The 22,724-nt window shown below is 40.4% G+C and overlaps 1 protein-coding gene across 7 annotated transcripts in view; it reads left to right on the plus strand.

Moving 5' to 3' along the window:
• Positions 1–22,724, plus strand: part of MICAL2 (microtubule associated monooxygenase, calponin and LIM domain containing 2) — a 149,199-nt gene that overhangs the window by 85,627 nt on the left and 40,848 nt on the right. For 6 of the 7 annotated variants that reach the window (XM_087950957.1, XM_026664837.2, XM_087950954.1 and 3 more), the window contains 4 exons: positions 7,936–8,119; positions 8,822–8,997; positions 11,639–11,713; positions 17,957–18,054. In XM_087950957.1, coding sequence (XP_087807083.1) covers positions 7,936–8,119; positions 8,822–8,997; positions 11,639–11,713; positions 17,957–18,054 — 533 coding nt within the window. The remainder of the gene's footprint in view (positions 1–7,935; positions 8,120–8,821; positions 8,998–11,638; positions 11,714–17,956; positions 18,055–22,724) is intronic. The other variant, XM_087950952.1, reaches the window with a different exon arrangement.

The raw sequence follows: 22,724 nt of genomic DNA on the forward strand, positions 1-22,724 counted from the left end.
CAAGGGGTATAGAATAGTCCAGAGGTTCATAGCTACCATGACAGATATGAATCAAAGATCCAGAACACATTAAAGACCACATTCTAGATCGAGTTTTCAGCTCAGGACAGACCAAATGTGATTTGAAAGGACTTTGTCTCTCATCACGGACAGATAATTCTTTGCAATATCCCCTCCATAGAAGGGAAGGATCTATTAGATTGAGTCCTTCTACTGAATGTAACTAATAGATCCTGTGGATTTTCAGATGGCTCTTGGGGAGTTTCATGAGGATTTGGTAGGCAGTTTGGCTGACACTGTGGTCACTCTCTGTAATAAAGAATCATCCAGAGGGGCCAGATTGCAACAGAGTAGTATATTGAAATGGAGGAAAATGGAGCAGTATTGGAGAAACGTAGAGCACTGTTGGAAAAAGATTTATTTTGAGTCTGAGTCACGTTCAAACTTAGAGTGGATAGTTGAATGGCAAAAATAAGTATTTTGTGGTCCTTATTGTATTGGCTGAATGCCACTCAATGGTCCTTTTTAAGAAACTCACTTCCCTTTAGGAAAAGTTGCTTGCTTCCTTTTAGGAAAAGTTGCTTAAAAAGATCATTGGCTAAATGCCATCCAAGAATCCTTTTTAAGAAACCTGCTTCCTTTTAGAGGAAAAACTGCTCACATTTGAAAAAAACATCATTGCAGCATTTGGCTAACAAAACAAATTCAAGAGCAGTTGGACAATACCAACAGAAATGATTGGGGCCGTATCTTTGAAGTAATCTGGGCCAGTGAATAATTTTGAGCCTGTGAGTCTCAAGAGAGCAGAGACTTCCTGAGACTCACTGGAGACTCTACAGTGTAATTCCACCACTTGTCAGAGAGGATTCCTGCTCTTTGTGGCTGGTTAAGACCTCCCACATTTGTGGAATGAGGAAGTGCTTCTGTGATCTCTAAAGAAGCCTGTAATGTGTCCCATAATTAAAAAGCCTTTGCTCGGTCCAACTATTTTGGATAACTTTAATATCATGGTCTAAATCAGGGGTCTCCAACCTTGGCCGCTTTAAGCCTGATGGACTTCAACTCCCAGAATTCCCCAGCCAGCAAAGCTGGCTGGGGAATTCTGGGAGTTGAAGTCCACCAGGCTTAAAGCGGCCAAGGTTGAAGACCCCTGGTCTAAATAGAATGCAATTAATCCAGCCCTGCATAAACTGGTCTCAGTACATCTGGAGACACCACAAGAAAGTCTCGTATGAAAAACAAGAATGTTTCATCCAAGTTCCATTAATCAAACTTTTGGAGAGGAAGACAAGAAGACTACCTTAATGATGAAGCTGGTAAGGTGTCTTCAGGAAGCCAGCAGAAAGGATACAAAAAGACAATGGCGTTGTCTTCTCCTGCTACTGTTCTCAGACAATTGAGAGTCAGGAGAAGTTGTCCTTGAATCTGAACATTTCCTTACGAACAAGCATGATGAATAGCTAATCCTCCCTGAAATTGTCTAATGGATTAAAACTATATTGTGGCAATGAATTTCATATGAAGAACTTTATTTCACTACTGCAGTGTTATAGACTGGGTCAATCAAGTTATACTGGGTAAGAAAGGGAGCAAGACTGAATGATTGATTGATTGAGTGATTGATTGCATTATGCTTCACTTGATACTCATCTATCTTGACTTTCTTGTCACTCAACTAAAATGCCTCCAACCATGTTATAATCTTTCTAGGGGAATCGTTCCAATTCTCTTCCTCCTCCCACCATTCCAGCTGCTTTCCCTACATTTCTAGCAGTACAATAGCCTTTCTGAAATAATTTGAAATATCTATGGACACTATTCCAAGTGTGAATGTATCCTCGATCAATGACAGAGTGTTACAGTACATTAACTACGCATATAATTTGGAATCTTTTGTGACAGAGGTTGTACTTCATTTGATTTTAAAAAATTAAGGACACAGGTGGCTTTTTACACTCAGTTTGTGCATCTTCAGATTCATGAACTCTGCTACATATACTCCATATCATGGAGCTTTTAGTAAGACAAGATTGATGCTCAGGGACATGATTTTATAATGCTTTAATACCTTCCCAGACCCAATTAGACAATGTTAAGTACATTTGGGGGCAAAGGAATTAAATGAAGCTGAAGTGCACCGGTAACATTTAAATGAATCCATTGATGATGAGAACATCTTAATTGTTTCTGGTTTACAATCATGCCACTTTAGTGCTTGGCAGTGGTGCTAAAGGTGCATAATTGTTATTGGAGGAGAAAGCTGTTGCTTTATTGAAAAGCCCTTCTGTTGCTGCTATTGATTTTTAACCTTTATGTTCGGTCTGTTTCCCCCAACCCTTGTCTATCTTTTTGGGGAGTAACATACAAATGCCAGTTGTTTAGTGTCTTCTTGCTGTCTTTTTCAGTACTTGCAACAAGGAGGCTGTGTAAGGTTACTGAAAATAAAGCTAGGATAACTGGACTGCTGTCTATTGTGATCACAGCCTATCCTTCAATAGAAGCTGCATCAGAAGATCCATCAGCATTAGGAGAGAACAATTGCAAGGACAAATTATTAGTAAGTAGATCCCAGCCCAGCATGAATCTGGAACATGACTGCCATTCTTCATAGGTGGCCTTGCCACAAATTTCTTTTGGGAGCTGAGCATCTTTTCCCAAACCAAACTATTATGTGCCAGCTGAAAGAATGGCACTCACAGAGGGCACAAAGAAAGCACCAATAATGATAGGCTTAAACAGCCACTCAGAATTGTTCCACATCTGAGCTCTGTCTCAAACACTATGGTACAGCCTGTTGGTTTTCTGCTCTGGTTTTATTTTTGATGTATGGATTTCGTGTTCTGATACAAAGCCAAGCACTTTAAAGCTTTAAGACCTCTAAAACATCACCAAAGATATTCTTAGTAGGATGAGACTTTCAGCATGTTGCATCTTACTCAGTTGAACTTGAAGAACTTTTCAGCCTGTTGCTCACTGCCACAGTAATAGGCCACATGTGGGCTAACACCTCCCAAAATTTCAGTTTTAATGTATTTGAAAGTAGAAATAGAGCTGGAGTTTAGGAAGATCTAGAAGGAGACAGTATTACTTGGATTAAAGTCTTTGAAGTAATAGATATTGTCAGGAGGGTCCACAGAGTGTTGTTAAAAGAAAAAGTCAAAATGGTGGCCATAATGGCACCAATGAAACTCTGCCTGTTTTGCTGTATATGTCACACATAATAGGCAGAGCTTTGATTGCATTTTAATTTTTTAACCATACCTGGAGGACATTCCTTGATTTAGTAAGCCAGATGTTAGATTTAACTACAAGTAAATGTTTTTTTAAAAAAAAACTGAAAAGTAATCTTTGATCCATACATAACAATCCTCTAACTAAACACTGTAACTCTGTGTGGTATCTGGCAGCCCAACGCTCTCGGCTTCAGATGCCTGTAATTATGGGAAAGGAAGTCCCTGAATCAGATGAGATCATGTCCCACTAGTGTTGTTGTGTGAGTGAGCCAAAGATGAAATGCCTCCTTCCTCCTGTGAGAAGCCCCAGCACAAACCTGAATGTTTTCTTTAAACTCTTTCAGCCCTCTTAATTTTAGAGAACTCCCAGATAGAAAAGAGAACATTAAAAAGTAAAAACAACAACCAGAAAATATATTTGCATATGAGAAGAATTGAGGGTTTGTTTCTCTTTTAAAGCAAACCAGCCTACCTGAGAGATAGAGCTGAGACATTATGTTCTGAAAATTGTCTTCAGAAAACAGAAGGGTACCTGGACCTCTAAAGTTGGCTATATGCTGATCAGGATTTCCCAAATCAGGATACGCAGTAATTAAAATTTAGCCATTTAGCTGGCCTTGGCTGCTCTCATAAAGCTAAGGAATGTTAGTCTGGCAAGTAAACTGGATGGGAGACAATCAAATCGTAGAACTGAGACTAGACTGGAATATGGGCGGGGGGGGATATTTCTGGAAGGAAATTCCATTATATAATCACCAACATGGAATAAATTATATATATTTATAATGATAGGATTTCCTTAATATTTTTAACATTTCATGCTTAAACTTTGAAACATGTGGGAATCATATTTTGGTTGAAAAAAGTTTTCCCTGAAATAAATGAGAGCTTCTGGGAGTAACATACAATTCCATACAGAGATTTTAGTTAGACTGCTTTAAGGTGCAGAAAACCCTGGATAAACAGGCTAAAAGGAAGAGTAAATTGAAGAATTTGAACTTAATGCCATTTTAATTCCGCTGATTTCAGTGGAAATAAACTCATCTAAATGTGTGACCCTCAACATTTTTCTTCTGTTAAGAAGCCTCCAAAGTCTGTCTGATAGAAAAGTTAATCAAGGAGACTGTAAGACAATCGCTTTTGGTTTTGCTTAATTTTTTTTTTTAACACAAAATAAAATTTTGCAGAGCACGTGGTAGCAATGGCCATTGTGGGCATGTTTTGGACACAGAACAAGTGGTTTTGTGAAAGCTGTACCCAAGTCCCAGAGAGAAACATTTCAATGGAGAAGGCAATCCATAAAGCTACAAAACAGATAGAGGTCTTCAGGGTTGACTATTTACCGTCAAGGATTTTTGGTTATTATTTCATGCAAAATTAAAGGTATGGATGTATTGTATCAGGCAATAAAGTCTCTCCCCTTGGCAAGACTGTAGGGCTGAAGGCAAGGATGAGCTGCCCTTTCCTAAATCTTAGTTTGTGGCATGTGATGGTTGTGAAGATCCAGGCCATCCATTACTATCCATTACTATCAAATTGGCATGCTGGGCGGTGACCTGAGCAAGGATAGGAGCACTTCAAAATGACCAGATCCCTGCTGTGCCTTTGGCCACCACAGCAAGGCATAGTTGCAGGGATGGGATATGAGGAACTTCAGCCATCTTACAATGCCAAGGGTATTCAAGTAGGCTTTTTGCTAGGTACCCTTTCCTTTTCTGGCAGCATCAGGCACTTGCAAGGCAGCTCTCTTCCCTGCAATGGTTCGCCTATGGCAGGGGGATTCAAAAGGATGAGATGTAACATGTGCTGCCATGCAGGTAATGACTTTAGATAACTGGCCAATCAGCTGGTGGAAAAAGCTGGTGTTCGGAGGCTTCTCCATCCTAACTGTTGGAAGCCCTCATGCTCCATTCTTAATAGGGCAACTGTTCTGACCCAACCGGGTTCCCAGAGAGCAAACACAGACAAAGGCAGAAGCCCCCACCGTTCAAGGTTTAATCACGAATGCTGTTCCTTTACAGATAAAAGGCTGCTTTCCAACAATTATCTCCAACAAGAAAGAGCCTTGCCAAGTTGTTTGTCAAGGCTGCCAAAAACCCAGAGATAAGAACTAATTTACAAGATTCATGAACTAAAATGTCCACCAGTTGAGCTTGAGCTTCTTTGCTGTCTGCAAAGAACGCTTTTCCAAACCTGGCTTTTATCCTCTCGAGGGAGGGGCCATTACCTTGCAGCATTACTCCCAAGTTGCCTGTGCTGCTGTAATTGTTCTTTCCTCTGAGCAATCCTTCGTGCATGTGCACTTGACACAGGCTCCTCGGGAACCTCCTCATCACTGCTGCCAGCCCCCACAATCTCTGAAGGCAGCAGTCCACTCCCTGATGGTCCTGGCCCTTCATCAGAGTCCTTGCTCTCCTCAACCATCTGTACCTGCTGCCGGCTAACCAGAACAGCAACAGAGTTCTTTGTGCTATCTATTTCCACCCCAACAATAACCTTGTAAGGTGAGTTCAGCTGAGAAAGAGCATCCCCTTGGGATTCTATGCCTGACTAGATACTCATGGGTGACCAGTTTCTAGGCCAGTGATGGCTAATTTTTTTTTCATAGTGTGCCAAAAGTGTGAGCGTGCATGCGTGCCTGCACCCATAATACAATGCATGTGTGACTCCCCCTGCCCCTGCACATGTGCGCGCAACCCCCCATCACACGCCTCTGTACGTGCATGTGTGCCCCCTGTGTGCCCCACCCCCTGCACATGTGCACACATCTCCTGTGCATGCGTCTCCCCCCATGCATGCGCGGCAGATACCCGACAATCAGCTGGCTTGCGGGGACAAGCGCGCACGTGCAGTAGGTCTATTTCGGGTGACCTCTCACATGCCGGCAGAAATGGCTCTGTGTGCCACTTCTGGCACGCGTGCCATAGGTTCGCTATCACAGTTCTAGGCCATCACATTGTAAACAACAATCCTTCATCTCAGTCAAGGAGGAGAATGTAAGGAGTAAGTATTTTTCATCTCTCCTTCAAAGAGCCATGGTGGCGCAGTGGTTAGGAGACTGTATTGCAAAAGCCAGTAAAAGAAGGATTGATTGTTGCTGACTCTGTAAACTGATTAGAGATGGCTGTAAAGCACTATGAAGTAGTATATAAGTTTAATTGCTGTTGCTATTCATTATGCAATGCTGGTAGTAGGATGAAAATCAAGGGAAGCTGGTGTTGTAGGCACCAACTCATCCACTGATGAAGCACTCAAGTACAGGTTGGTGTTGTTTCATGAGAAGTTGCTATATGTTGTTCATTTTAAAAAATTAATGTATCCACGAATTGTATGCTCAAGAGCTGACTGTCTAGGCATAAAAATCTCAATGGAGGCTTTGTGGTCAGAGGCAATGGGCCCAATGTACAGTATAAATTGCAACCCGTCAGACTTAGTTTATTCATTGTTGACTGCATTGCCCAGAAACTAAATCTGGTTGCACAGGATGATCTTAATCTGGGAGAACCTGCAGATTATCCCAAGTACAGTAGCGCAGAGCTTGCCACATGTTGTAAGATTGCTAGTAATTTCTCCCAAAGTGTGAAGTTGAAGTGGATCTGGACAAATGATCCATCCATCCCGATCCCCGTTGTAACTTGTTCCCATCAGAGACAACAGATGGCCATGAGTGTCGGCCTTTTTGACCACAGGGAGTGGAAATTCATGGCCAAGGGACTTTCTGCAGTTAAGCTGTTTATTATGGTGAACTCGTCTGGTTCAGAGACAGCCTTGCAAAGCCAAGTTCTATTTTTGATTCTTTTCTTAGAAAAGTTGATGGGAGAACCAGAAAAGAAACTAGAGTCATATCTGTGTGAAACAAATGAGAGAACTATCTGGCATGTTTGTTTCTTTGTTTTTGCATCCCCACAATCCCAAGGAGCTCTTTGAGTCTTATATCATAAACTTTCAACCATATAATGAAACTGTAAACCTACACATAATTAAAATTAATGTTCTTATTGGGTATCCATAATTAACTAATTAGTTAATTACATTGGGTATCTCCCAACTGAAGTGAAGGCTCTTCTAAATAGCTCTGTTTTTACTGACTTCTTAAATACTGGAAGGAAAGATATATTAGAGTTTTCCAGAAGAAAGCTGTTCCTGAATCTAAGGACCATAAGCGAGAGGCCCTTCCTCCACAAATATGCATGGAGGGAAATCCTCAACATCTATACAGGATATGCAAACTGAACAGATAAGCATCTATTTGAGGTGGATAATCCTGCAGGTCCGGGTAACAGAAGCAGTTCAAATGGAGAACATAAGACAAGGCTACAATCATGAAGATTGATCATTGTTCCTAGAAGCAGTAGCAGCAGGACCTGGGACCCCAATTCAGGCATAGGTTGTCTATTGGCTGTTACCTTTCAGTTCTCTGCTACATGAGAAAGTCAAAGGGAAGTGAGGACAACTATTTTGCTCCAGTTACTCCAGCAAAATAGTTCTCGTTGAACATGTTGAAGGACATCCATATTGAAGGAAGGATATTTTTAAACAATGGACATATAAGTTCATTTTAAGCAAATCTTCCTCTACAGATAAACTGTGTTTAAAAGATGGTTGGCTTGACTTTTCCACACTTTTGGCATCCTCCTGAATGAACAATGTTATTATTCTGAATTGATGTGGGACAAGTTTTCATGTTCTTTATTTTTTCTAGAGTATTGCAACTGTCCAGTAGATGAATCCATCTCTCCCAAGAAGTGCAAGAATATCCCCCATCTTGACTTTAGAAGTTCCTTGGCCCCTTCTGAATGGACTTTGGTCAAACTTAACCCAGAAGAAGAAAAAGCTAATCACAAACCTCTGGCAGTCCAAGTTGTGCTAACTAGTGATGGAAGCAGGTATTGGTTACTGATGCAAATTTACTTCCTTGAATGAACTGGAAGCAGAAATGATAGAACCCAGTTGTCAGAGTAAATAAAGGAGATGATAATGAGAGAAAGAAGAATGATGAACCAGGAACACTCAATTCTTGCAGCTTGCACAAAGTTCTTGTGGGCATATGATTCACTGACAAGAAATCTTTGCATCCCACACAGCCTGAATCATACAGGGTGGGGTGGGGGATTAGATCCAGGTTAGCTTTGACAACAACAGCAATAAAAATTACAGTATGTAAGAGTTATTGAAGTTTTCAAGAAAGCAGCTTTGTTGAATACAAATATACAGTATATATTTCCCAGTTTCCTTTGCACTGACTTTCTTCAACTTTTGTCCTTCCAGTTCCATCATTAGCAGTTCTTTCTAGCTGAAGAACTGTCAATAACTTGATAGACTTTAAGTAGTGTGAGTTGAGAGGGTGTTGTTTTCTTTCATTTTGCTGGCTGAGAGTTATGGCAGTTTTAATCCAACACATCTGGAGGACACATGTCCAGAAATAGAACACCTGTTAAAAGAAAAACTATAACAAAGTCAACCAATGATACCTATTACATATGTAAGGGAAAGATACCATACATGTGTGAATTGTTGATTAGGTATTTTTTGTACCACTTGCTGGTCATGCTTAAAACAACCAGATCTTTCTACTCTTGGATTCTTAGCTCAGAACTAGAATCTGATCTTTCTGGAAATTCAGCCATTCTTGCATCCTCAGAAGAAATGTTGCCATTGCCTAAGCCCATCTGGAATTGTCTCTCATCTTCAAAGAGATCTCCACTGTCCGTCACAAATTTGGAGAAGGGAAGTGATCGCCTTGAAAAATCCAAAGCTGCTAATGGTAAGTTTCTATAAGCTCCAAAACTCTCTGAGTCCACCAAAAGGCACTGAAACCATTCAAGACCTCCTCATTGACAAAGTGGTATGAGGTTCAGAAGATATAATGCGGTTTGAATTGAGTGGCATGGTGGCCTAGAGGTGAAGATGCTCACCTCCCACTCGGAAGGTTGAGAGTGCAATCCTAGGTAGTAACAGATGTTTCTCTAACAGGGCACAGAATGAAAATATCTGCTGTGAGCTCCACAAAGGAATCAGGAAGGGCATCTGATCAGTAAATGCTCAGCTCCATTCAGTCACCCTGACTCCATCCCAAATCAAGGGATTACAGCAAGGGTGCCAAATTTGCATCTCCACATTGTCGTCCTGTGATGTACTGTGACCCCTTCACTAAAATGGGTGGGTGTGGCCAGCATATGACACATCCGGCCCACGGGCCATGAGTTTAACACCCCTGCATTACAGGGTCGAAAAAGAAAAAAACTGCAGTTGAATTAAACAAATTCATTTGTGGGTGCTGGGTTCTCTATTTTCCCAAGTACTTTTTAGCAATCATTTCTAAATTTACTTTAGCATTAGATAATTAAGCCATAAATTATGTAACACTAATGTAGACAATAGAGGAGTTAGCATATTTAGAAAATATACCATTATATAAAATAATGCTGATAGAACTTTGGAAAAGAATGCTTTCCATACATCCAGTTTTTGTTGTATGTTTTGTAAAATAATGGAACTTTATTTTGTTGCTCTGACCACTCCATACCTAATACAATTGTAAAACAATAGCTTGATTAAATCTATTGTTTATATATTTTAATAGATATCATAGCAAATATATTTTAATGCCCTCTACTTTTAACCCTAATACTTACGACCATAACTGAGCCCAACATTTATGTTGCTAAGTGAGAAATTTATTAAGTGAGTTTTGCCCCATTTCACAACTATTCTTGCCACGTGAATTGACTGAATCACTACAGTTGTTAAATTAGTAATATGCATGTTATGTGAATCTGGTTTCCTCGTTGACTTTGCTTGTCAGAAGGTCACAGAAGGGGATCACATGACCCCAGGATCAGAGGTGGTATTCAGCAGGTTCTGACCAGTTCTGGAGAACCAGTAGCGGAATTTTTGAGTAGTTCAGAGAACTGGCAAATACCACTTCTGACTGGCCCTGCCCCCACCTATTCTCTGCCTCCTGAGTCTTAGCTGATCGGCTGGGTCTTCTTTTGTTGCCCTGCACAGGAGAATGGAGCTGGAAAGCAGGTTAGTGGGGTGGGGAGGGAATGGAGATTTTGCAGTATCCTTCCCCTGCCATACCCATCAAGCCATACCCACCAAGCCACAGGCCACAGATCCGGTAGTAAAATTTTTTGAATCCCACCACTGCCCGGGATGTTGACTCATCATAAATATGAGTCAGTTGCCAAGCATCTGAATATAAATCACATGAGCACAGGAATGCTGTAACAGTCATAAGTGTGAAAAATGGTCATATGCCACTTTTTTCAGTGCGGTTGCCACTTTGAACAGTGAGGTCTTAAGTCGAGGCCTACCTGTACAGCAGCCAAGAATCTATATAAATTAAATTTTCTCTTTTTAAAGCAGAGGTCTCCAAACTTGGCAACTGTAAGACTTGTAGACTTCAACTCCCAGAATTCTCCAGCCAACTATGTCTACAAGTCTTAAGGTTGCCAAGTTTGGGGACCCCTGTTTTAAAGGAAAGCTTTTGAAATGCAAAGCAATGGGATGCAAAGTATCCCACTGAAGCCATCCACCTCTCCCCTCTCATACATTGTGTTTTACACACCCAAACATATACACACACACACACACATGCGCACTGTCATAACCCCTCTTTACACACACACCACTTCAGCTTCTGCACTGATTTTTTCCAAAGTGAACCACAGCATTCCCTGGTACATAACGTACTTTCCCCTTTTGGGCCTCCCTGATCCTTAGCTTTCTATCACCCACATTGCTCTGTTTCGCACCGTCATTGTTTGCTTGATTACTAGGATTTTTTCCTTGAAGTCAGTTGTGAGAATTATGTAACTTCGACCAATGAAAAACAAATGTTTCATTTTCTCCCTCATTTTGGAGTAGAAAAAAAAAAACCAACAACCCACAGGCAAGAGAAACAATAGAGATATAGAAATGGCTGGGCATAAATGCATTCTCCTGCTGCAGCTATACCATTCCACAAAAATGGAATAAATTGAGAATTAAACTGCTGAGCCAAGGAAAAATCAGGTTGGAGAACATTGCCCCCTCGTGGCTGATATTTAAATATTTATCTGCCCGCTTGAAATGGTGAGGCGTCATTGCCTTAGAAAAATTGTAATTTTGAACTCTTCTACTTGAAATGTAAACTTCCTGAGTGAACTGTTCTGTGAAGAAGACTTGACTGATTTTTTTGTTGGCTACCAGCTGCAGCTGGTTTTGTCAAATATGAATAATAAGGAATGGTAGGATGTCAAACTTTACTCTCCAGTTGTGGAATAACTCCAAAACATATATCCAAGCAAAACAAATTCAAATTTAAAATCTCAGTGTGCTTATTGTTGAGGTTTGGAACTTCCTGAATTTTAACAAAAACCCTTTGTAGCTGTTTTTTTTTCCTTATCTCTCCCCTCTAGCATTACAACGAGCCTACAGTCTTCGTGATTCTTCTTCATCCAAAAAATATCAGAACTGGAAAAAGATTCAGTCAAGTAAGATATAATCTTATTAAATCACCCAATACAATTACATGTTTAGCTACATTCTTCCATTAAACAATTTCATTTATATTCTACTTTCATTTATGCCAATTTTACAACCTTTGTGCTACGGATGTTAGGCCAATCACTGCAGGTATTAAGTGAATTGCATAGGTTGTTAACTGAACGCAACTTCCCTCGTTCAGTGTGCTTTTTGGAATTCAGCTGGGAAGGTCACAAACAGTGATCGTCTGGGATTCCACAATTTATTCTGCAATGTATGGTTGCCAAACACCCGGATTTTGTTCACATGACTATGGAGATGCTGCAACAATCATAAGGGTGAGGACAAGCTGTAAGTCACTTTTTTCAGTGCTGTGGTAAAAGTTGCTAAAAGAATGGTTGTACGTCAAGAACTACCTGTAATGTCCATCTACTCTCATGACTTGATTATGATTACTTTTAAGGAAACGACTTTGATATAAGACATGTGGGAAAGACACGTAATCCTTTTTTTAAAAAAAATACATATTTTGCTTCCCTGTTCCTGTTAGCTATTTGTAAAGCAGTTTCCCTCCCTCAGAATATCAAAGATATGAGGGCCACATAGGATGGGCTTTGTAATACCTGCAATATGGATTTTGTAGTATTGTTGCACTGGATAACTAACATGGGTCTTCTTGCGTTTTAATTTGCTTTATTTCCCCTCCTCTCTCTTTTAAATGCATTGTTAATAATTGGCCATAAGCCTAACCTAGCAAGAAGAATGTAAAAGCTTTATTGTAGAAACTAGGACTGACAGATTCTTTGATGTATTATAAATACTTTCATTTTCAGGTGTTCCCAAGCCTAGATCAACAAAACAAACATTTTGAGCCCATCTGGCAGATGGTACAGAATAATAAAAACAAGGACAAATAGGCTGAAAAACAGCTTCTTATCCCGGGGCAGTAGCTCTGTTGAATTCTACTGTATAGTGAAGTGTTGGTGTGGTGTCGGGGTTTTCAATTCAATGTGTGGAGTGTGAAGGATGTGTGTTTGTGTTTATTTTCATGGTCATGATGTGCGCTAAAGATGGTGTTTGATTTCGTTGTACGAGGTGCAATGACAATAAAGTAAACTAAACTAAACATTCACAGCACTGGGGAACCACTGTCAATGTATCTTTACACTTAAAGTACATTGTACATTCATTTACATTTTCATTTTCAGATACGAGATTTCTTCATTTTCCTCCATAGAATACACACATTGGTCCACCTGTTGTGCAATCTGATCCCTCTCAGCTGTTTTGTGTTCCATTCTTAGTACTGAGAAAAAGGTTGCATCAACTTTAGCATCTTGGAGGTCTCAGAAAAGGCTGGCTGGAAACATGTGTTTTGCTTGAGGCAAAGTTGCTATCTATTTTGCCTTCTGCAGAATGGTGTAGATTAGAAGTTTCTGAACTGATACTTAGATCTTTGATACTAGCAAGGGGAGGAGGAGCTATTCCTGTATCTGAAAAACAACCTAAATTAGGGTGAACCGGTAGTTAAAAAAAAACAACAGCTACCAGTTTGGCCAAACCTGTATTTCTTTTTTTTCCCCGCCGACAATCAGCTGTTCCAATGATCAACTGTGCTGGGATCCCCCTCGCTGTCTTACTGCTTTGCCCAGGAGGCTTCCCTGAGGCCCAGGAGGCAAAAAGGGGCACCTGGGGAGGGGAGTGCTGTGCACCCCCCCCCCCACGCTCCGTTTTTTGCCTCCTGGGCCTCAGAGAAGCCTCCTGGAAGCAAAACCAGCCTCCCAGGAGGCTTCCTGAGGCCCAGGAAGCAAAAAAAATGGAACTGGGGGGGATGTGCTGCAAAAAAAAGCCATGCCCACCTAGCCACGCCCACAGAACCAGTAGTAAAAATATTTGCATCCCACCCCCTGTCCCTGACTCAACTGGGATAGATCCTGCTCATTACAGTTGGATGTTGTGACAGCCACAAAGTAAAGGAAGTAGTTAACAGCTGATTGGATTGTTAAACAAATGTGCAGGTCATTAAGCGGAACACAGGTGCCTCAGGGGCCCAGGAGAGGCGCTGAGAGGCCTAGTGCAGGCCCTGCCCCCTGAGGTACCCATGCTCCACTTCCTGTCATTCAGGGGCCTTGCAAGCCCAGGCCACCAGTATCCCACCAGTTTCACCCACCTCCCAACTCATGTCACCTACTGCACATTTAATTTTTGAAGAACTCTGGGGCTCAGGTTAGGGAAGGTGGGTATGTATGTCTCTGTATTCCTAAGTCACATGGTGTAATACCAGAAAGTGGCCAGCATTTCTGAATTATGACCATGCTTCACTTCCCGCCGTCCGTCCCCGCCCCCCAACATCAAGCATTTGCCACCAGAGGCCACTGCCTCGCTCTATCAGGCAAGCCCTACTTTTGACATCATACAAAACGTTCTGAGCTGCAGCTTATTTCTGAATTCATGGTGCATGTTCACTTTAAGGCAATTCCACAAATAATGAATAACAATGCCTTTGATTTATGTATTACATTTAGATATAAAAAGCCAGGTTTGCCCTAGCTGTCCAATTAGCACATGAACTAACGAATAAACAATTTGCAAAAATCGTAATGCTTTTACAAAAGAGAGAGAGGCAGGTGGCAAAACTACCACCACCTCATTTTTAATTTGTTCTTCTCAATTAAGTCTGTGTTTAAAATGCTGCTTATTAATTCTGTTGTCGTTTTGTATTTTTTTAAATTTCCCCTGTGTGTTTGATGAGGCGTCTCCAGAGGGAGCTAAAAGCTTGTGGGAAGAAGATATTGAATGTTAACATGTTCAAGCTAATCTATTCACTAGAAGGAATTATTACCTACGATTAAAGTATTTTGCCCAACTCAACAATTATATTTTATTCAGGTGAAAACCAGGAATTCTAACAGTTAGACTTCTAGAATTACAAAATACATCATTGTTTTAATATTTGAATGCTATTCTTTTTAATTTTTGGAAGTACAATCTGTATTATTCTATTTAAATCAGAGTGAACTGAGAGCCAACACTTAGCATATTGAAACCATATTACGAAAAAAAAGAGATAAAAATGCAAGTAGGACCAGGAGAAAACTGAACCTAGTTTTCTGTTAATATGCTACGTGTTGGTTCTCAGTTCAGAAAACAATGAAAATTGTACCTTTAAAGATTTCAGATTTAGGTATGTTGCATAGACTACACGATGTTCATAGTGGAGAAGACAGGAGGCACTTGAAAATGGAATCAGTGTTGCATGCCCTGCTGTTTCGCACTAGTGTGCATGGGGATATATGGGTAGGTCAATATTCATCATATTTTGCCCCATTTTCTTTTGACTTCCCCCAATACGTATTCAATTTATTAAAGACGCACCTGGAATACTGAACCTGGGGATATTCTTCGAATATATCACAAGAAAAAAGAATAAGAGACAAAAGAGTGGAGAGATAATTTGGGCAGGCATCAGCTGAAATGATGTCACTTGCTTCAAAACGCAGTACAGGGTGTTGCATGCATCCAAATCTGGACAAATATTTTTTGGCATTTACTATTCCACTAACAAAAAAAGTATAAGTCATACTACAATATGTGAGCCAAGGATTCCTATTGAAAGGGTGAAGGGTCTGTTGCTTCCCATGTTGCAGAGAACAAAACATTTCCACCATTACTGGTGCATGAAGGGGAGGGGGCGACAACAAGTCTTTGACAGCTGCTGCTTGTGTCCCCCGCTGAGCTTAATTGGCACCACCAGGAGCTGAGCTGAGCCATTCAGTCAATAAAGAGAAGAGCTGCCTGGCCTTGAATTCCATTGTGAAGAAATCTGAAGGTTGGTGGGAAGCAGGCCAGCAGTGAAAATTCTGCTCCACAATTCTTAAGGCGGGGTTAGAGGGATAGAGAGAGGAAGCAATATAAATGCCTGCATGACAGGCTGTCATAGATCTACAATAGGAGAGAATAATCTCGCCCAGCCATTAGACTGTGGCTGGATGGTCTGCATATGACATCATGTTAGGACTGTAGCCATACTAGGCATTGAATTTTAAAGAAACAGGTCCAGAGAAATACAAAGTTTGGCTTTTTTTTTCCTCTCAGAGAGTGAATTTTTCTCCATGAAATATCCATGTCTCCTAAAAGGCATTATGCATAGCCAATATGCATTCTGCTGCGCATTTCAGAGCTAAGAGCATAATCATAATCATGGATATCATCAGTGGTCTTGCAGGAATGTGATAACTCAATAGGTTAAGATGCTGGGCTGATGATTGGAAGACTCATGTTTGAGACCCAGTTGCTGCTGCAGGACAGGGTGAGCTCCCATCACAACCTCCTGCCAATCCAACAGTTCAAAACGGGTGATCGCAGGTAGATAAATGGGTCCCACTTTAACGGGCAACTTAATGTGGACATGAAAGCAGCCCCCAATTGGACATCCCCCAGGCAATTGTGATGTCATCATTCATTCAATCATTTCAACCAAGAAGCACTCGTTGTGCTCCCGACACAACTCTAGTAGTATCAGAAATCTTATAGTGCAACCCATTGCCCAAGACAGGTATTCTCATTCCATTCCAAGACAAATGTCCCGTCTGTTTACTTAAAACCTTGGTGATTGAGCACCCATGACTGTTCCACTACTTAACAGTTCTCACAATTGGGAGATTCTTCCTTCTTTTGAATGGGATCTCCTTCCATAAATCTAGCCATCTGCTTCATTTAGAGAACCCTAAAGAAGGATAGGATAGGATAGGATAGGATAGGATAGGATAGGATAGGACAAGACAGAATAGAATAGCAGAGTGGAAGGGATCTTGGAGGTCTTCTCGTCCAACCTCCTGCTCAGGCAGGAACCCTTACCATTTCAGACAAATGGTTGTCCAATTTCTTTTTTAAAACTTTCAATGTTGGAGAATTCACAACTTCTGGAGGCAAGTTGTTCCACTGGTTAATTGTTCTAACTGTCAGGAAATTTCTTCTTAGTTCTAGGTTGCTTCTCTCCTTGATTAGTTTCCATCTATTGTCCTGCACTCAAATGCTATGGAGAATAGCTTGACTCTCCCGTCTTTGTGGCAGCTCCTCAAATATTGAAATGCTGCTACCATATCACTCCTAGTCCTTCTTTTCATTAAATTAGACATACGCAGTTCCAGCAAGCCGTTCTTTATATGTTTTAGCCTCCAGTCCCCTAACCATCTTTGTTGCTCTTCTCTGCACTCTTTCTAGAGTCTCAACGTCTTTTTTGCATTGTGCTGATCAAAACTAAATGCAGTGTTCCAAGTGTTCCAAAAATTCTGGACACTGTTAATAGCCTCTGACTTTGCCAACTGTACCAGGTTCAACAAGCCAAGCTGTAGTGTCTATTTGAAAGCCATTTTATTTTATCACGGAAAAATATTAAATATTGACAAAAATTCAAATAGAACATTTGCCTGTTATTACTTGGAGATGGAACAGTCTCATTTTCTGCAACCAGAATTCCTGGTAGTTGTTTCAGAATTTGTGTAACAAATTTGTTCTACAATAAATATACTGCAAATAGAATAATCATGAAAAAATGAATAAACAAAGTCCCCTACATTTTTCAGTTAATAAAAAAATACATATCCTGTCTAAATGGTATGGTAATATATGTAATATTTAACATGAGCTCTGCTTTTTCAAGGACATAACTATTAACTTTTTAGTTTCTTGAAAATGAGGGTCAAACAAGCGTTGACTTCAAGTGAGGTCACTGCCAATTGATGTCCTTTATCTAACTACAGTTTTAATTCTTTAAATATTTCTATATTTCATGCCTTACAAAACTTCCCCATGCAGGAAATGGCATCCATTATGTTTCCTTATAACCCTTTATTAGAATAGATATAGGAACAGAGTTAATCACATCCCAGGTTTCATTGATCTCCTTCAATAGAGCCTCCATACTGCCATCCAATAAAATGGCAAAAAAGAGTCTCAACGTCTTTTTTACATTGTGCTGATCAAAACTAAATGCAGTGTTCCAGTGTGGCCTTACCCCTTGGTATAATGCCTTCATTATAAAGTGGTATTAACACTTCACGTGATCTTGATTCTACCCCTCTGTTAATACAGCATTAATAAATCCATAATCTCTTCCCTCTGACAACTCTTCAGGTCTTGGAAGGCTGCTATGAGGTCTCCTGCTAGTTTTTCTTCTTTAAAGTAAATATCCTTAGTAGAAATGTCCACCACCCTCGTTTTAACTGAACAGCTCATTTCTCCTTTTATAGATTTTCCTCTTTTGTACAACAAGAGAAGCGGACCATCTTCAAAGGATGCTTCTGCCAGCCTTCAGCAAGAGTTTGAGGAGAGTTGCTTTAAGACAGAGGTAGGTGGCCAAGAGAGGGCAGCACACTGTTTTGAACCTGCTGCATCATCATCATCATCATTATTTTTTGTTAACATGCATTATTTAACATTTAAGTGAACAATGTTAAAACACAGTGAGACAGAACTGACATTCAGAAGGCTTCAGTCTACGTTACAACATTTGCCCCGTGCAACTAAAGGCATCAGTGCACTTGGGATAAGATATATTTGACAGGGGAAATGACTGTTCCTTGCAGTATCATTTGTCATACATGGATTAACAGACTTTAACCATTTCAGTGGAAATGTTGGAAGTTGTCCTCTTACATCCCTGAGTTTTGATGTTAACAGACAAGGACACTTCATAAGTCAATCAGTCCCCCAGCACACATTTGTCTTAATTGTTAGAGTGAGTAATTAACTACTCCAGCTCTTCTATTAACTTCTTGAAGGGTGCATCTGCTCTTGGCCTTCAGGGATCCAGGCTCTTCTTTCCTGAAAATTTAAAGCCTTTTATCTTGCAAGAGCCTGAACACTCTTTTGAGTTCCAGTGGGGCAGAATGTCTCCTCAACCCCCTATCCCTACCCCTGTCTGATAGGTGATTCTTAATAACAGAATAACAGAGCTGGAAGAGACCTTGGAGGTCTTCTAGTCCAACCCCCTGCTCAAGCAGGAAACCAAATGGTTGTCCAATCTTAATTGGTTGGACAACCAATAGTTGGACAACATTGGTTCTCCAATGTTACAATGCTTTCCTCCAAATACCTTAATATGAATTATAGAATCATAAAGTCGGTAGGGACTGAAGAGATGATCAAGTCTGGCTCCTGGTATAATCTAGGATGTAGCACAATATCTCAGAGTCCATGCTATACTCTGATTTCTGAGACAGAACAGAACAACAAGAACAATAACAACAAAAGGCTGGTATCCTTTGTACTACTCTCATTGAAAAGTACTATTTTTATTCAGCAATGAAAAAGCCTCTGGTGCTGTCCTAAGGAATTTAATTCAGTGCACGATAACTTAATGAATATAGAGGAGCCAGTTTGGCCTAGTGGTTAAACAATAGCTAGAAAACTGAAGACTGAGGCATGAGAGATGGATGGGTGACTTTGGGCCAGTGACTCCCTCAGCCCATGAATCAACTCTTGTCACAACTAATGGGTCAACTTTTGGTTGATCTGTAAAAAGCAGACTACGCACTTGTGAGGGAAATGCTAGGATGGGGGGAAAACACCAATTTAATAAAAATGTTAATGGATTTTTCTAGTGGTTTCAACCACCACCATCCCTAAGGGAAGAAATAAGTTTTGACAGACAACTAAATCCAGGGTTGTAATCATCTGTCAAAACCTGTTCCCAATATATGACTAACAAATGTATACTAGAGGAGCTATTTCTGCTTGGTATAACAATCAATGCCCTCTTCCTTTATTAGGTATCATTTATCCATCCCAGGTGTGGATGATTTGCAGAGTCAGTAAAGTAGGCGATTTTTGTTCTCTTGCTTTTGCAGGAACTAATGGATGACCAGCAGTGTTTAGGACCAGTGGGTGCTTCCCAGGAGATAGTAGATATTCTGCACAGGCCCTGTTTTTAAACACAGATCTGTGGGACAGAACAAGGATGTTTTTAAAAATAGTTCCCTCCACTTATTTTACCGACCCAAATGATAGGTCGGGCACGTCTCTCTGTGCATGTGTCAAAGCAGGGACAGCTGTCTCTCTGGTGGGCTGAGGATGACACAACAGCAATGTTTTCTGTGACATGACCTACAAAGATAATTATTAGGGCATTTTAATACCATGAAGGATGATGAGCAGGCTGTGAAGATAAAAACCACGGTCATTCTTTTTCACTACATTTGCTTCCTCATTCAATTTTCTTCGGAAGAGTTGCTTCCCTTCATAGCTCCTATTAGCGTCTCCTTTCCTGTATCTAATACAGCTTCATCTTCTCTCATCAGTTGAAGTATGGCTATGCTTTTGTTCTGGGGCTTTCCCCTCCCCAAGCCAATTATGAGTCTATAGCTGCTACAGATATATGCCAGGAATACAAACAAATCACAAGTATGGTGGTTCACAACTACAGACTCTTGTCCATCTGTCCTAAGGCTTGTTTTTAAAGATCATAGAAGCAGACGGGTTTTCTTTGTTCCCATCTAATGTGGGATGGGAAAGTGTGGATTTAATTTAGACAGACTATTAAAAAAAAAAAACTATCCCTCGAGCTTCCCTGTTGAACTTCATAGATGGCTTTCCCTTTTCCCTTGCTCGCTTCTATGCCTAGTTGAACTTCATAGATGGCTTTCCCTTTTCCCTTGCTCGCTTCTATGCCTAGCTACCTGGCACAAAACTACAAATGGTTAGATTCTGCCCATTATGCTCCCTCGCCCCATACCAGAAGTGTCCACAGGGTTATAGTTTTTAAAAAAATCAAGATGGCAACTGCAACAGTGCAACCAAAGCGTTGCCAATTTTTGTACTGATGCACATTAAAAATGGGCAAAGCTTTGATTGCACCTCTGCCATCTTGAAAGGGTTTTTTTTTTAACTCTACCCTGCAGACAGACATCCTCGTGGTATTGATATTTTCTTTCCCCCACCCATTCACCCACTGTTGCTCATCCATTTTTTTTCTCCATCACATATTCAGCTGCTTTCTCTCAAATTCATTTCCCTCCTTGTCTGTCTGTCTTTCCAGCCCTACCTTTATTTCCCTTCCTTCTTCTCCAGTCTCCTGACAATCCTATTTTCCCAAAGATTCTTGGGCGTTTTTTCTTTTTTCCTGTTTCCAGCTGCTCCCCTTCAAATATTTGCCACAGTAGTTGATGGATTCCTTACCCCCCCCCCCACTCCAAAAAGCAAAAATGTTCCACTTCAGTTTGGCACTTTTCCAACAAGGTTGGAAAAGAATGTTAACCTTTGCTTATCTTACAAAACAGCAGGGTAGCAAATCTGTCTTTGTTCTGTTTTGTTTTCACTCACATGGATGCACTCAGGGTGGGCAGGCTTTGAAAAAAGTACACAAAAACAGAATGACTATATGCTGTTTTCCATGGTTCAGCTCCAGGGAAGGCAACATTATATTGTCTGATAATTTTTCTAAGAATGACCTTTGAAAAATTCTGGACACTGTTAATAGCCTCTGACTTTGCCAACTGTACCAGGTTCAACAAGCCAAGCTGTAGTGTCTGTTTGAAAGCCATTTTATTTCATCACGGAAAAATATTAAATATTGACAAAAATTCAAATAGAACATTTGCCTGTTATTACTTGGAGATGGAACAGTCTCATTTTCTGCAACCAGAATTCCTGGTAGTTGTTTCAGAATTTGTGTAACAAATTTGTTCTACAATAAATATACTGCAAATAGAATAATCGTGAAAAAATGAATAAACAAAGTCCCCTACATTTTTCAGTTAATAAAAAATACATATCCTGTCTAAATGGTATGGTAATATATGTGATATTTAACATGAGCTCTGCTTTTACAAGGACATAACTATTAACTTTTTAGTTTCTTGAAAATGAGGGTCAAACAAGCGTTGACTTCAAGTGAGGTCACTGCCAATTGATGTCCCTTATCTAACTACAATTTTAATTCTTTAAATATTTCTATATTTCATGCCTCACAAAACTTTCCCATGCAGGAAATGGCATCCATTATGTTTCCTTATGACCCTTTATTAGAATAGATATAGGAACAGAGTTAATCACATCCCAGGTTTCATTGATCTCCTTCAATAGAGCCTCCATACTGCCATCCAATAAGATGGCAAAAAAGGGAAATGCTCTATGTTGAAATACCTTTTCTTCCACTGCTACAATTAGGGCCCAATAGGATGAGATGTGATAGAAGTTGACAATGGCTAGACAGACTTCAGGTAACATTGAGCTTTGTTTGAGGACTGCTTCATGTTATGGGGGTTCATATGAGTGGCTAGTCCAGAAATGAAAAAGCAGAGTTGCGCAGAGCAATGTTCTTTTGTCCATAAATGTCTAACTTGCTGTAGATTTTTATAGCAGGAAGAAAACTACATGTAGAGAATGTAGAGAAATGTAGAAAAAAGTAAAGTCCTACACTTAGGCAAGAAAAACCCAAAGTACACATATAGACTGGGTGAAACCAGGCCTTATAGCAGTAACTGTGAGAGGGATCTTGGAGTCTTAGTGGACAACCAGCTAAATATGAGCCAGCAGTGTGCAGCAGCAGCCAAAAAAGCTAATGCAATCCTAAATTGCATTAACAGAGGGATACAATCAAGATCAAGGGAAGTACTAATACCACTCTATAAAGCCTGAGTAAGACCACACCTAGAGTACTGCATCCAGTTTTGTTCACCGCATTATAAAAAAGATGTTGAGATTCTAGAAAAAATACAGAGAAGAGCGATTAGGGGACTGGAGACTAAACATATGAAGAATGTTACAGGAACTGGGCATGGCTAGTCTAGTAAAGAGAAGGACCAGGGGAGACATGATAGCGGTCTTCCAATATTTGAGGGGCTGCCACAGGGAGGAAGGGGTTAAGCTATTTTCTAAAGTGCCTGTAGGCCAGACAAGGAATAATGGATGGAAACTGAACAAAGAGAGATTTAACCTGGAAATAAGGAGAAACTTTCTGACAGGGAGAACAATCAACCAATGGAACATCTTGCCCTCGGAAGTTGTGGGAGCGCCATC

The sequence above is a fragment of the Notechis scutatus genome, chromosome 1, assembly GCF_049901735.1.
Source record: "Notechis scutatus isolate UNSWTSFEM ecotype Mainland chromosome 1, rNotScu1.2, whole genome shotgun sequence".
Classification (NCBI taxonomy): domain Eukaryota; kingdom Metazoa; phylum Chordata; class Lepidosauria; order Squamata; family Elapidae; genus Notechis; species Notechis scutatus.